The sequence below is a fragment of the Peromyscus leucopus genome, chromosome 19 (assembly GCF_004664715.2).
Source record: "Peromyscus leucopus breed LL Stock chromosome 19, UCI_PerLeu_2.1, whole genome shotgun sequence".
In the NCBI taxonomy this organism is placed as follows: domain Eukaryota; kingdom Metazoa; phylum Chordata; class Mammalia; order Rodentia; family Cricetidae; genus Peromyscus; species Peromyscus leucopus.
In genome coordinates, this window is record NC_051079.1 from 12,808,271 (window position 1) to 12,825,412 (window position 17,142).

General features: G+C 36.4%; 1 protein-coding gene across 8 annotated transcripts in view; it reads right to left on the minus strand.

Moving 5' to 3' along the window:
• Nol4 (nucleolar protein 4) overlaps positions 1-17,142 on the minus strand; it is a 321,213-nt gene that overhangs the window by 196,822 nt on the left and 107,249 nt on the right. For all 8 annotated transcript variants that reach the window (XM_037196983.1, XM_028887719.1, XM_028887721.1 and 5 more), the window contains 3 exons: positions 12,949-13,060; positions 11,875-11,987; positions 4,852-4,984 (listed from right to left, as the gene is read on the minus strand). In XM_037196983.1, coding sequence (XP_037052878.1) covers positions 4,852-4,984; positions 11,875-11,987; positions 12,949-13,060 — 358 coding nt within the window. The remainder of the gene's footprint in view (positions 1-4,851; positions 4,985-11,874; positions 11,988-12,948; positions 13,061-17,142) is intronic.

Sequence of the window (17,142 nt, forward strand, 5' to 3'; positions counted from 1 at the left end):
AAGAAAAGTCGTTTGGAGTTGCTCCAGTGATTATAATATCTGATATGTAAAGGTAAGAACTTAGTGGGTGTCATTTTTACCTAGGATCTATTTAAATGGATGCCATAGCATGAAAAGTAACAAACAGGCAGTCTCAGAATCCATGTGATCTGTTAGCTCTGGAATGTTTCCTGGAACTCTGTGAGCCAGCCACAGCCATTGCATGCCAAAGTTGTATTCATAACAAGCTCCCTAACTCAGCAACATTGAGGACCACAGGCTTCCTCAATTTAGGCAAACTCAAATGTTACAAGAGCCTTTTGAATTTAATCAAAAGATATTATTTTAAACCTATTGAACTATTTAAACATGACCATGGGTTTTCTTTAAACCAAAAATAAGGGTTAAACGCTTCCTATGCAAAGACTGTGATTTTTACATATTTCTTACATTTTTGGTTCTGTTTTTAAACAGGGTTTATGTATTTCTTATTTTTATATTTTTAACTGAGTGAGGGAAGCAACATGAACTCCAAATAAGCAAAAGGAAGTATTCTCCACTGACCTTGAAATACTTCTCTCATAAATTCTTCATCCAGTTTCTGTCTTTTTGACCCTTGCTTAATTATCTAACCCAGAATAGAAAACTTTCTTGCTTTTCCTCCCTTCCCCCAATACACAAGAATTTGATGACTATATTGCAAGTCTTTCATAACCATAGTCAAATGAAAACAGAAAAGAAAGGCTTTAATTTTCATTCTCCATTTTATATGGTGCTCAATAAAGACATTATGTAAACCTGCCCACGTTAAAATTTCTGGAATTTCAAAAAGCCACAACACCCTACCTTCAGCATCTTAAACAAATATTTTCAACTTGATCTTAAAGGAAAATAGGACATTTTACTCTAACTTCTAAAATTTTTGTTTGTTTAGAATTTAAAAATCACATTGGTTAGGTTTCAGCTGGTTATACTGAGGCTGAGACAGAAGGGCTAGGAATCCGAGGCCAGCCTGCACTACATGAAACCCTGTCAAAATGAAGAAACATGCAAAAATTACAGGGACAATAAAAGATTTTAGATACAATAAAATGGACGTTTTAATCAATCATTAAAATAGGAGTTTATCCCAGGATTTCTCCCAACATTTTGGACACATCTGACTTATGGGTACAGACAAAGGAGCTCACATTGTCACAATAAAATATTACTCTTGCACTGTTCAGCTATCAAGTGTAATTATTCAAATTGAAATCATAAGCTATTAATATTGAAAATGCTCCCCACTCAGACTAACTGGATAGTGAGCCCACAGTATGGACAGTGACCACCATATGGAACAACATGATCATAGAAAATTCCCATCCTCATAGGTGTCTCCTGTATCACATGTCCTATGCTTTTCTCCAAATTTCCCTTCAGAACGTCTCCCTGTGGTTTCTCCTAGCATCGGCTTCTGTCTTGCACAGACTCTGCTTTCTTACCCAATCCAGTTGTTTGTAACTATAGGACTGCTTGCATCCCTACTCACCAAGAATGCCTTTGTCACATCTGGAGATGACATATTTGCCTCTAGGGGGAAACATGCGACTGCCATGGAGTCAATAGCTGGAAGGAGGCTGCTGGAAGTTCACCCAATGAGTCAGGGAGGCTGAGAAGCTCTGCCCCCATGAACTCTACAGTGGACTCACATTAGGATGCTCACCCAAAATTAGATAAGCTACATCAGAAGTCATTACCTTTTCACACACTCCAAAGATTAATGTACACCATTCACAAGGAAGTAATATATCCCAAGCTAACCTAGACTCAGTTCCTAAAACAGCCCAGTAATTTTTAAAAGACACATATATTTAAAATGTTTTTACTATAAATTCTTATTTTTAAAGAGCAAAGTAGTTTCTCATACAGGTTAGATAGATCACTTTCATTTCATGAAAGTTGGGGCTATGCCTTTTAATTTTTTTGTATTTTTTGTATTTTATCTGCTTACCATTACATACAAAGATACACACATATATATGTTTACGTACACAATATTGTATAGACACATGCCAATGTACACATACACACACATATATCTATATGTATGTATATATCTCACTTGTAAAAGAAGGACAATTAGGTATGAATGGTATAAGATAAAAAGCACACTATAATTATAAACAAGCATGATAAAATAGTGCAAGTGTATGTAGGTGTTTGTGCATTTATGTGCACACACACATATGCACATAGGGGTATAAGAATTATACAGTGTGGTGGTAGCATGTATTACTTAGGAAAATGCCATTATCAAGGAAAAGGAAAGAAAATATGTAAAACTCATTTTACAAACCATAATTACATTGGAAAGCTACACCTTAATTATTTAAATGATGGAACATGTAAGAACTATCTGAAATGGAGCACATGACAGGAAACTCATAGTGTGAGAAGACTTATGAATTAATAATTCTCGCAATATGGAAAAGGGTAATAAATGAGAAAATGATATAGTTTCACATGGTAATTTCTCTGAAGAATGTTAGCAATTAAGAGATGGATAAAGGGAGGTGGGCCTTTAGCAGATGTCCTTTTATAGATCGCAGGTCTTGAAAAAGAAAACTGGGGATTCATGTGGGTGTAAATGGTATTGAAAGTAACAGGACTAGATTTGCTCTCCTGAGTGGTGAGTATGAGAACAGAGTCAAGGAATACACCCAACATCTGTGAGCAGAACGCGGCCAGGAGCTCACCAAGGTGACAGGAAAGCAGATATCTCATTATCTTACTTTGAGGTCATGATCCTAATAATCTATGAGGATGGAGAAAACCTCTCATACACTAGAAGGAGAGATGGGGCAGTGTGAGGGAGAGCCCTTAATGTGTAAGAGGAGGGTTAGAAGGAGGCTGGGGCGTGATGTGGGATGGTCTGTATGGCAAATGTGTTGCTCTGATTGGTCAATAAATAAAACACTGATTGGCCCGTGGCTAGGCAGGAAGTATAGGCGGGACTAACAGAGAGGAGAAAAGAGAGAACAGGAAGGCAGAAGGAGTCACTGCCAGCCAACGCCAGGATAAGCAGCATGTGAAGATGCCAGTAAGCCACGAGCCATGCGGCAAGGTATAGATTTATGGAAATAGATTAATTTAAGCTATAAGAACAGTTAGCAAGAAGCCTGCCACGGCCATACAGTTTGTAAGCAATATAAGTCTCTGTGTTTACTTGGTTGGGTCTGAGCGGCTGTGGGACTGGCGGGTGACAAAGATTTGTCCTGACTGTGGGCAAGGTAGGGAAACTCTAGCTACAGGGGCGGAGCTAACTAACATTCACATGCAGCACGCATCAGCACAGCAGAGTGTTTTCCCCAGAGATAATATTGGAAAAGTTGTTTCATGGCATCTTATTAAGTCAGTATAGATTTTTATCATGAGTTGTGCCCTAGCCAAAGACCTACAACTGGCAATTCCAACCAATAAAGCAATACATTTTCATGATCAGAGGCATTGCTCTAAAATGTACATTCTCTCCATTCTCTAAAATTATATATGATCAGAAAGAGATTATAAATAGGCAAAATGCATTGATTACAGTGTATATATAATAACTGATAAATATATAATAACTGATATATATATATACATATATATATATCAGTTATTTTGTGATGCTGACACCATTAATATGTGAGGGATATCTACTTATTTTACATCAAAGTGACATGAATTTCCTTATAGTATTCTGAAATAAAAGCCCTTTGTACTGAACAGCTATTCTACTGAATAGCAAGTCAGATATCATCTTGAAGTCATTGACAACATTCTCTTTCCTTTCTTATAAATCACGATGATGTGACATCCATGCCACTTAGACGCTTCTAAATGAGGAAAAGAGAAGTGCCCCATGATGGGGACATTTGCATATTTAACACTAGAGATATCTTAAGTCTTTCTGGTGCAGACTGAACGCAAAATCATTTCGAAACACTGGCAACTTTTAAAACTAGATTTTAATAACAAGTTTCAGGAAAAACAAAAACCAAGAAAAGAATTTATTCCTATCTACTGATGTAGTGAAAAAACTTACCAGCCACAAGAGTCATGTAAACTTATATGTGATTGAACTAATAACAAATTTTGAATGAAATTCTCTGGTTTTGACTTACAAAACTTCATTTTACACCTGATATTATATTTGCTTGCATCGAATTTTATACTTACAATGACAAAAATCTACAAAGAATTTTTGAAGTTCTTTGAGCATATCAGGCCTGAAGCACTGACTTTCAATTGAATTTGTCTATAATGTCCATATTTGTTCCCAGATCATCAGTAGGGAGACTCAGGAATCTTCCTGAGATTCTAGGATAGAAAACGACAATATTTGCTTCCTTCTCTCTGATGGGAAAGCAGCTCAGGATCACAACAGAGCAATTTTTTCCTACAGTGTCCCTTTGATAAGATTGTCCTTTAACATATGGTCCTTTATATTTGGGACTAGGCTGTTAGGTCAAAGAAAATTTAATCATCTTTAACTCTTCATCTGCTCAAAAATAAATGTTGATGTAAGAGACATAAGCCAGAAAACATCATCAGAGATCTCCTGTAGCACATTTTATATTTGAGAAGCAAAACAGGGATTGCTTGGATTTCATAACTCACGTCTTTTTATAAATCAGTCTAACACTTTAATTTTGAAAAGAGTACTTAAATCTAAAAATACTAAAGTGGATGACATAACCTGAGTGCCCAGAAAAAAGTCTCCATAGAAACAGACTTTTTTTTAAGATGGACACAAGAGTGAAGAGGTGGCTCTGATTTTAATAGGTTCTTGCTCATTGCTGGGCCTCATTGCTTTCTTTATTCATTTATTCAATGTGAAAGGCTTACCATCTTGCTGGCCATGGAGAGTCTGGGGACTTTGCATTCTTTCTTCCAGATTCGAACTAAGGTCAGAGTTCACGGCTGACATCCGTGTTGAATCACTCATATCAAATTCATCACTTTCTATTGAACTTTCATCCTGAAATGGTTTGAAAATATCATTAGGCACCATAAAACATAACTGTGTGCAAGTAATGACTAGTCTATGTATGTGGTCAATGAGAGGTTAGTCAGTAAATTATTATCTGACTCTATAAAATGTGGGACATGTGGGGCAGTGGTGGCTCATGCCTTTAATCCCAGCACTTGGGAGGCAGAGCCAGGTGGATCTCTGTGAGTTCGAGGCCAGCCTGGTCTACAAAGCAAGATCCAGGACAGGCACCAAAACTATACAGAGAAACCCTGTCTTGAAAAAACAAACAAAAAAAAGTGGGACACACTGATAAATACTTGGAACAGTAGATGATGAAATTATTTCTACCTTTAAGAAATGTTAAGAATTTTGGAGATTCAAACAGCATATTATGCACAGTCCTGTTGTAAAGGTAGAATAATGTGTTTATAGAGGAAGTAATTTAGGAATTAGCCTGAACATTAAAATAAAAATGTTCTTGTTAATGAATTTATCTTAAAAGAGGTGACCATTAAAAAATGATGGAATGAAAAATGTAAGTTTTACATAAACAAAATGACTCAGAAAAATATTCTAAGCACAGATCTTATAATGCAGTGGGAATTTTTCATCAAACAGGATGGACTCTAATAATAAACTAAGATTATATATATTCAATGTATTTGATATATCCTAACATATTTTACAAATAAAGATGATAGTTGATAGATAGATAGATAGATAGATAGATAGATAGATAGATAGATATAGATGATAGATGATAGATATGCTAGAGGGGGTACATAGATGATAGATATGTGATAGATTATAGATAGGTAGATAGATACTAGATAAATGATATATGTATATGATAGAAAGACAGATTATATATGGATGATTGGTCAATCATAAAGGAGAGGTAGATGATTACATGTAAATAAATAATACAAAGATATGTTATAGGTAGACAGAGCATTGAAATCCCAAAAGGAGTTCTATTGTATAAAACTCTCACTAAAAGTCGGGTCACAAAAATGTCTAACAAATGACTAGTTCAGCAAAAATGTCAAGTGTGAACAATTAATAAACCAAGACTTGTATACTTTTTAATTTTTGAGATTATAAAGAAATTACAACACTTCTTTCCCTTTCCTCCCTCCAAACCCGCCCATATAACTCTCATTGCTCTTTTTCAAATTCATGGCCTCTTTTTTCATTATCTTTTGTTATGTGCATATATGTACATGTATATATACATGTACATTCTTAAATACAACCCAATTGGTCTGTATAATGTTACTTATATGTATGTTTTCAGGGGTGACCTGAATAGCCAATTGGTGTTCTCTTCCTTAGGGAAGACTATTTTTCCAACTTTCAACATTCTTTAGTGGCTTGTGCATCTTTGTTTAGGGTTGAAGCCTTGCAAGCTTCCAAAGGCGGGGGCAACCAACAGTCATACCCAGCTGTGACACCCATGACCAAATCAACTACCAGTATGGCACAGTAAGTTGGCAGTAGTGGCACACATACTTTGATAATAATGAACAATTCCTAATTGGAATTAGGACCCACTTAACAAGAGGGAAAACAAGCTTGGCACTGGAACCCTAGTTAACTTCTCAGTGCTAGTGAAGTCATAAATATTGGTAGAGAATCTACAACCACTAATGTAGTAAACCAGCATAATCCCTAACAACAATATAAACATTTGTCCTTAAACTAAAGGTAAGTGTAGTCATTACCTCTCATCAAGGAAACATCTCTTTGAAACTAGGATACTTAACTCCAATTTCCCTGAGTTTGTCATTGTACTTCAAAGTAATTTCTTTGCTGATTACAACATGCTGTTGGCTTTTGTGTTGTTAAAAAAAAAAAACTAAGAACTTTTCCTACTCAAAGAAGCTTTTTCTTCAGTCTTGGAGTACTTCAGACTTCATGGTTATGAGGCAAGTACTCTCTATCTACTGAGCCACTCTTCTAACCCTAAAAACTGTTTATAAGTAAATATTTTAAATCTTTAGCATTTATTTATTTTTGTTGGGGAGTTATTGTGCAGGTCAGAAGACAGCTTGCATTGAGTCATTCGCCCCCTTCCATCACGTACGTCCATCCTGAGGCCTGAACTCAGGGCACCGAGTTTGGCAGTAACATTTTTCACCTGCTGAACTATCTTGCCAGATCAAGTATTTCTTATAGATAACACAAACAGCTGATGAGATCTAACTGAATTAAATTATGTCTATAGGATTTATGTATGTGTAAAATGTGTGTTTGCGTGTGTGTGTGTGTGTGTGTGTGTGTGTGTGTGTGTGTGTGTGTGTCTGTGTGTGTGTGTGTTTAAAGAGGGGCAAGAAACAAAGTCTTAATCACATTCCCTATACTGTAAAATGACTATAAAAATTGCTGAACATTGTAGCTAATCAGTATAAATTTATCATCATTACATAACATTTATCAGCATACTTTCTTAGAAGTTTGGACAAATGATTAACAGGATCTCTTATTAAATGTGCTATTGTCCTAATTGGGCTTCGATTGTTGTGAATAAAGACCATGACAAAAGGCAACTTGTGGGATGGAAGGGTTTATTTGGCTTATATATGTCAAGTCATAGCTACTGAGGAAAGTTGAGATGGGAGTTCAAGGCAGGAACCTGGAGGCAGGAACTGAAGCAAAGACCACAAGGAACAGAGCTTATTGGCTTGACCCCCATGGAAAGCTTAGTTTGCTTTTTTACCTATCCAAGGGTGGTACAATCTACAATGGACTGGTCCCTCTCACTTCAGCCATTAATCAAAAAATGCCCCACAGGCTTGTCTACAAGTAATCTGATGAAGATATTTACTTAATTGAGGTTTCTCTTCCCAGGTATGTCTAAGTTTGTGTCAAATTGACAAAAAACAAACAACAACAACAACAAAAACAACCAGCACACCTGCCACACATATCAGCTATTTAAGATACCAACTTTAAAATACTTGTTATCATTGGTGAATCAACAATTGGAAAATTTATGTTTTTCTTTAGCATTACCCTATGAAGTGTAAGTGACTTATTATAATTCTCTTTATTCAAATACCAGTCTTTACACATTTATACATTATACAGTCTCATCTAAAAGCATATACTCATTCTATACATTTTCTTACAATTATTTTCTAATTCTTAACTAAATTATTCTTTTTAATGAAATAATAAAAATTAACAGAATATAAAATTATTATTTTGTTAGCGTGGAAATAAAGCTAACTATAATCAGATAAAAACCAACAGAAGATTTCTAAGGATTAAATTTTCAAAGGAAGGTTTATGAGACTAGAAAGTACATTTATTATTATTATGTAGTTGTTTCTCCAGGATCGTTTTTCAAACATTCATTTGAAAGTTTTCTGCACAAGCATCTGCTTGGTATTGTAACACAACCAGGGATGACTGTACAGATAAGTCCATGCCTTATGGGATTGAAATATCACCATGGTTCTTAGTCCTACCTAACTGTAATTGAAAATTCATCTTCACATTTCTGAATGTGCCTTTTCTCTACTCACAAATTCATGACCAATGTCTACATCATAGTATGTAAGTGACCCAATCACTACCATTCAAGGCAGTGAAAATTTGATAATCTTTTATCATTAGTCTTGAAAATGTATCCAATCATTCACTATCAGCAATACTATTTTAAATATCTTAATGTTTAAATTGCTTCCTGTACCACATCTCTGAAACTAACTTTATTATCAAAGCAAAGAAATGTCTTCTAAAAGCTTTTTTTTGTTTGTTTTTTTTTGTTTTTCGTTTTTTGTTTTTCGAGACAGGGTTTCTCTGTGTAGCTTTGCGCCTTTTCCTGGAACTCACTTGGTAGCCCAGGCTGGCCTCGAACTCACAGAGATCCGCCTGGCTCTGCCTCCTGAGTGCTGGGATTAAAGGCGTGCGCCACCACCGCCTGGCCTAAAAGCTTTTAATAATTATTATTTTCTACCCTGTCCACCACTATTCACCCAGCACTGTCTGAGACCTGTCAATGGTCCATTCTAAAATAAACTCTCCCAGACCAAGAAGAAAAAATAGGTTGCAGGAAACAAAGCTGGAGAGACAGAAACATCTAAGTCCTTTAATATTGGACATGGAACTACAGGATTTAGTATTTTCCCTACTAAGTTCCAGTCTTACTTTGGTCCAGTATTCCATCACTTCTGCTAATATAGATTCTGTGTCATTGTATGTTGGAAAGACATAGTTAGCTTTTTTTTGTTGTTTTACAGGTGCTTACAGTTAAGAGATCGCCTTGAGTCACAGAAAAGACTTTGGGCTTTTAAACAGTCTTGCGACTGAAAAACTATGGGCCTTTTTGGTGTTAGACTAGATACAGTTTACACTGTGATATGGGCATGAGCCTAGGGGGCCACAAAGCAGATTGTGTTGGTTTGAATCAGAGTATCTTCCCTAGACTCTGCTGTTTGAATACAGAGTTCCCAGTTGGTGGCACTGTTCTGGTAGGTTTAGGAAGTATGACTTAGCTAGTGGAAGTATATAATTGGGGGCAAAGTTTTAGGTTTCAAAGCTACATGCCATTCCTATTGCATTCTCAGCTTGGTGCTTGCAGTTCATGAAAGGAGCCCTCAGCTTCTTGCCCCCTCCTTCACCCACTCAGCTGTCATAGTTTCTAGTCTTCTGGAACTACAAGTCAAAAAGAACTTTCTCCTGTAAGTTGCCTTGGTCATGGTGTTTTATCCCAGCAGTAGTAACTAACAACATACTTCATTTCTTTCAGTTTTGCTCAAATGATGTCATCCATCTCTTTATTCTTCTGATCATTTGTTCAGTTTTGGGGTACTTGTTGCTGAACCCAGGACCTTCCATGCAGGAGGTAAATTCTGTATTACTGATTTGCATTATAAATAGATTCCCTTTGACCTTCCTTTCTTCTTTTAATAGAGTTTAAACATCTTTTTACTTGCCTAATCTTACTGATTATTTTCTTTATTGCCTTTTCCTCTCACTGGAAGACATGCTTCATAAATATAGGATTTTTGTTAATTTATTTCTAAGAGTATCTCAGTAAATATTTGTGAATTCATTGTGAATTCAATTCATCTCTCTGATACAGATGCTCAAGCATTCATTCTTATTACATTTAAATACAACTTACGATCAAGATTTACCTTGTTTGAATTTCAGTTCAGTATGGCTTATCTTATTCAACTTCCCAAATCTGTAGTAGTTATAGCTTTCTAAAATTTTGTAAATAATCTAATAACAAGTAATTTCTTTGTATATTTTTAAATAGTATGCATACAATTTAATAATTTCAAACTGTAATGATAAGGATAATTTCCCTAATTATAATTTTAAAGGCTTGGCCTTTTAGCTCAAACATGTATTATGCTTTAGAGTCAGAAGGACTCAGAATATGTGGGCTGTGTGGTTGGCACAAAGCTGATCATAATTTGAGGAGAGAAGTAAGCTTATTGACTTCCAAATTAGCTTCCTAGAAATAATTTGACAGCTCTAACTTTTCTATGAGACCTTATTTTTCAATTCTATAATGATCATGGTGTCAGTTGTTCCATTCTTAGTAATAGACACATTTTAAAAACCTGGCTTTGAGGTCTTTAGTATAATGACTTTATTGCTGTTAATTCAATCATTTATTGTTGGCCATCTGGTAATATTTAATGTAATATGGCCACTTCACAGATATTTATAGACAGTGAACCCCAAATCTTTGGAAGTAAAATAATGTTACAGTTTCAAGATTAAAACTTTGTCAGTATAGAGGAAAAACAAAAAGATAGGTTTAAATTTTATGAATAAAGTAGCCAAAAAATAGGATTTGATCATGTTTTACAAATAATCTAGTATTTTAAAGTAAATATTTAACCACATTTCCTGTTTCAGGGAATGTTCAAGGAGGGAATTTACTAGGTTGAAGGTCTGTTTCCAACAGAGATAATCTGAATGTTTCTACTAGTTAGTGGTGACCACTAACTAATGAGAATTTACTAAATTCATACAGTGTCTTGATTGCCTTTATGAAGAATACAAGTAGCCTACACACAGACACACACACACTGATACATAGATACACACACACACAAACACACACACATATACACAGACACACATGCAAACTTGAAATCACAGAGATACACACACAAACTCATACACATACAAACACATGTACACAGATACAAACATACACAGAGATACACATAGACACACATGCAATCTCTCTCTTTCTCTTTCTCTCTCTCTCTCTCTCTCTCTCTCTCACACACACACACACACAAATTCTTTTATCAACATTAGAACTAGAATTCTAGAGAATATCAATAAACATACATTTGGTGTCTGACATAAGATAGTACATTGCTAGATTCAAATAAAACACAATAATCTGAAACATGAAAATATTTGTTATTAAAAAATTATAACAAATTTTCTATCAAAAATGCAGACATGTAAACAAAACATTATCAGATAATTCATGGGAAAATGACTTAAAAAGATATGTATGTGACTGACAGGGACATTATTGCACTAGAAATCATCTTAAGTTGGTTTTTCAGCTTCTAAGAGAAGACAGTCGCAGAGGTCCTCTGTCCTTGGCTGCTCTCTGGTACAGATGCTCAAGGACTTCCTAGCTCTTTGCCAAGACCACCCACTGGCAATTTAGTGAGAAAAAGGAATCTTTCTCACATAGCACTAAGGAAGATGGATTCATCCAGAGACTCTGTATCCAGGCTGTGGAGTCTCTGTGCCCTTTGCATGTCAGTGAGGTCCTGGTGACATTTCTTTTCATTAACAATATAAATTACAGCCTTCAAGTGGTACCATGCTCAGCTCCATAGCCATGGGTCTGGAGCTTCGTTCCCACTGTGGGGATGCAATCACAGATGTTTGTGGTTTACCTCATCTTGCTGTGAGTTTAGCAGCTGCAGTTTCATGTGCTTCATGTACGCCATGGTGATTGGCATGTTGTAGTCAATCATGCTGGTCACCAGTGTTGGAGGCTTTCCATTATCTGCAACAGAACATTTCAAATCCATGGTGAATGTGACACTGTATTCCAGCTGCACCTTCAGGGTGAATCAGGGTGTCTAATTAAAATATAGTCTTCAGCACATTAATGATTAAAAAAACATGAAAGCACTGTAGATGAATTGCACAAACTATAACATGCAAATTACTACGAACTATGTTGGCCCAATTTAACAGACTGAACAAATCCACTATTTCTTACTGTAGAGTTACTTTAAATATCCTGAGTAACAATAAATAAAAATAATATGCTGATTAAGCACTTTAAAAAAATCAGTGAACAGATGTTATATATGTGTGTATATATATATATGTATATATGTATATATATATATATATGTATGTATGTATATATGTGGAAGTTGAAAGAAATTAGCTTTTTATTTTTACTTTCTTTTAGGAGCTAAGTTATCTTCCACCACATAGTAGAAGGATCTTAAATGTACCTGTAAGATTAATGTGATTTTTGAGATAACTTAATGCTTAGGAAAATTATCTGTATAATTTCAATGAATGGAAAAGCCAAATTATGCTTACATAAAAATTTTAATTGAAGGCATTCCACATAATCTATGATTTCTGGAAATAAGGATTCTATAGACTGGAAAGCTTATTTATAGTGTTGAACTTTCGTGTTGAACTTTCTTGCTGAGTATATCTAAAATACCATGAAATAATACCATGATGGAAATTTAAAAAGTAACATATTAAAAAAAAAAAAAAAAAAAAAAAAAAAAACTTGTACAGTTGAAGCTGCCTTTGGGAGTGGATCCCGAATTACTTTGTAAGTGGGTATTCAGGATCCACTGCTCCCAACTTGAATAAATGAGATGATATGACTTGTTGAACTGTTTCAATCCTCCACATTTTTGTAAAATGTAAAGTGCGAATTGACATTACGAAGAAAAATTCCTTCAAATCTCAGTCCTGGGCACTGTGGCTACCTTTGTGATCGGTTCCATCTGGGTTCAAGTGCATTCTTTTCTGACACTCGGAGCAGCTCATTAGAAACCGTGTCACTGCTTCTCTTGGGAGGAAGGCGTAGCTCTCTGAAATCTGAAATAATTCACAAAATATCAGTGTTATCACAGGAGCTGACTGAGCAAGATTCCACAGAGATAATCACTGTCTTTCCCAATAAGACGCGTTATTCCAGAATGGCAGTAAGCACAATGAAGGCATGCACGGCAAACCATGCATCATTTCAAGAAATATCTATCCAGCTTGATCAGGTGACTCTTAATAACAGCCAGTAATGCCATGTGAAGGGCAAAGCATTGGCTGCATCTGGGTAGATATGTGCTTTTTGTTTCTGCATTTCTTTTAGGAAAATAATGACAATGTACAGAGATGCTTATGGATTTTCAGCATTATTGAATATTGTTCTTTAAACTTACTCATGGCAAGATCAAATTTTGGATCATTTCATCTATATATTTTAAAATTTAGCCTCAATGAGAGGCAATGGACTTTGGATTCTGCATGCTGATCATTTCTCCAGTATCGCTTTAAAGTGTTATAAGAGAATAAAAGTTAAATTCACATATATACTACAGCAGTCAATTATCCTCTCCACAAAAAATGACACACTTGGGAATGAGCTTGGGCCACCTCGCTCATTTATTTTATGCAACTTTCATAATTTATGTCTAGAATAGCTCCTGTTGTCAGAGCAGCATTTCCTACACTCTATGCAAAACTTTATGTTCAGACCTATGACCTTGGTTTAGGGTAGCAATCTACACTCCTGTTGTGATGATTTGCTTAATATTAAACTTTTTATAAGGGTGTTTCTCTCACTGAAGCAGATAACTCTGTGGTGTACAGACATTAAACTTAAAACTCGGTGGTGTTGAGCCCCTCTCTATGAAAGCTAGTACTGACTCAGACAGTCCTACAAGGAAGTCTGATGCAGGCGTTTAGATTTCTCCTAGTGTTCTACGATTGTCACAAAACAGATGACAAAATCAGTAGACGGAACAACTGGGTTATACATTAGATGCAAACGTGTGGGGTAATTCCTTAGGTGTATGCATCACAGTTACAAATACTGATGTATTTCAAGTTGCCCTAAAGGAGAAGGAAATGTGTAGCCATTGTATCATTGAGAGAATGTGTATGCCAATTCCTTTGCTCATGAGGAGGTCATTTTTGCTACCCTATGCCACGGGAGGAGCACAGCATGGAAGAAGCAGCACATGCTGAAATCCAACATCACAAAGCTCATGCCTTCTGAGCTTCACATTGCTGTCAGTTTGCCTTACTCAGGGGTCCCCACTGACTCCTCCAAAAAAGCATACAGCAGCTCGCTAATGAGATTTAAAACCTGCTCAACAAGAGGGAGATGACGCCTGGTACTGGAAGCCTAACTACTCAGTGTTAGTGAAATCATGGTTATTGGAGGGGAATATACAACCACTAATTTACTACACCAGCGTAATTCCTGACAACAGCCTAAACATTTGCCCTTATACACATAGATAAATGTAATCTTCACTCTTCATCAGGGAAACTTCTCTTTTCAACACACAGGATCCATTACAAAAACCCACAACCCATCAAAATGCAGAATTGTGGAGCCCAGTCCCAGTAAAGATATCTACAAAACACTCCTAAGAGAACATTGAGGAAGAGGAGGGGGAAAGACTACAACAGTCAGAGAATCAGGTCCTTTGCTGTGAGATTGTGTCTCCCGGTAGCATCAGAAGCCATATTCATTAAGTCTCAGCAACATGACCGCACAAACATGAGCCGAACAAGGATGACACCACTGAGCACGGCAAACAAGATGGAGAACCTAAACCCTACACCAATAACTACAGGCAACGGACGAAAGCTGGGAGCAGGAGAGGTGGTCCTCTCCAGTGAAGAGCACTCAGACCACAGCAGCTGCTCAGGCATAGGAAATGAAGACCCATGGAAGGTTTTCACATCTATTCCCTATTTCTTAAACACCCATCATCTCTACTCTTTCCTGATCTCTTCTGAAATAAGACTTCCAGGATTGCCAACAGTGATAGCACCAAGGAAGAGAAAGAAGAATGTCCAGAATCATCTTATTATGGAAAACTATATTAGTTGAAACAAGAGGCCACTATTCAAGACTATCATACCAGTGTAAGAGAGTACCATGTGGATGGGGCATAGAAATAGGAAGAAAACTCAATGAGGAAGGTAAGAACAGCAACTTCATGATACCATGTTACATGTTACAACTATTCCTTATACCCATGCACAGAAGCTTAGTGAAGGAGATCCTATGCATGGCTGAAAGAAGAGAGAAGTGATCATTTGACCTTAGTTTAGAACTGGACACCAACAGCTGTCCTACCCTCACACCCCAGCAGACAGTTTTTAATGTCATCTACATTGAACTGTAATCAGCTTAAAATAGTATAACTATGAGAAGTGCTATGTAAGCTACATAGTAACAGAAGAAGTCCATAGCAAACAGACAGTTTACAAAAACTAAGACATGATTTCAAAAATTATCATCATAAAAGAAGATGGCTTATGAGGAAGCTACTTTGTACTACATAACAGTCTGAAAGAAATGAACAAATCCACAGTCAATCCTTACTCACAAAGAATTATTCTAAATGCAAACGGATTAAGTTTTCCAATCAAAAAAACATAGAGGACTGAATGGTAAAAATCCACATATAAGTCCTCTATCCATGAAAGATTTCTTTTAAGTATAAAACATATATAGGCTGAAAATGAGTATGTCTAAAAATATGCAACTGACAACCAGAAAGAGATGAGTGGCTATATTTTTATGGGATACAACAGAATTGCCACAAAAATAAAAAATCAATATAACATTATAAAGGGAGTAATTATCAAAAGGATATAATAACTGTAAGTATATGCACACTCAACACAGTACCAAAATATATAAAGCAAGTACTAATATAACTAAAGAACATGGCAGACAGCAATAGAACCATCCATTGATTTGATGAAGGCATGGGTCTAGGACTCTCATAGGTATCAAATCTATAGCAGCTCAGATCACCCATGTGAAATGGCATAGTATTTGCATATTATGTGCACATATCTTCCCAGATGCTTTAAATCACCTATAAATCACTTGCACTGTTTTATACAGTTTAATTGTTAGGCAAATTGGGAGTGGATGGTACATGTCTTTGGGAGATGTAGGCAAATCTCTAAAAGTTCAAGGCCAGCCTGGTCTACATAGTGAGTTCCAGGCCAGTCAAGGCTACATAGTAAGACCCTGTCACAAAACATAGCCCACCCTTTCCTGAAAAGAAATGGAGGAGAAGTAGATGGGGTAAGGAAAGAGGGGAGGTGAGAGGGAGGGTCTGGGAGGCAGGAAGGGAGGAAAAACTGTAATTGGGATGTTTAAAAAAAACACCAAAAAATAAAGATAAAAGCTTTGCAATCATTGTCATACAGAGCTGTTCCGTGGAATAATGATAAGAAAGATGTCTCCACGTGTTTGGCTCAAGCACAGGTTGTTTAAAACCGTTTTTTCGTATGTTGTTGTTCAGTCTATGAATGTGAAACTTGCACAAGTGGAGTGTTGACTATGAAGTAACAATGGAGGCCCCAGTACCTTCCTTTCAAACACAAACAAATCGAAGCAGCAGCAGACTGGAGTGACACTTGAGGTCCAAGAACAGACACAAGCAGGCCATCGAACCACCGCGGCAACAGAATGTGCGTCCTTCCTACGCACACGCAACCGCTTGCAGGAAGAAACATCTGTGGCCAGGAAACAAGACTCAGACCCCACAAAACTTTATTGTTTTCTGAATGCTGATGGGAAATTCGACACTATCAACAGGAGGGGCTGGAGAGATCACTCAGTGGTTAAATGTGCTTGCTGCTCTTGCAGAATACTGGAGTCCATGTCCCAGCACGCCTACCAGACAGCTAACAACAGCCTGCCACTGCAGTTACAAGGGAACCCATGCCTTCTTCTGGCCTCTAAAAGCACATGTATACACAAAAGATATATATATAAATGAAATAAAATATCTTTTAAAAAGAAAAAGAAATTACCAATAGGAGAAAAGTTGGAAAAGTCACACATGAATGGAAATTTCTAAGAATGGGTAAATAAATTTAAAACGGAAAAAACCTTGAAACAACTGAAATGGACAAACAAA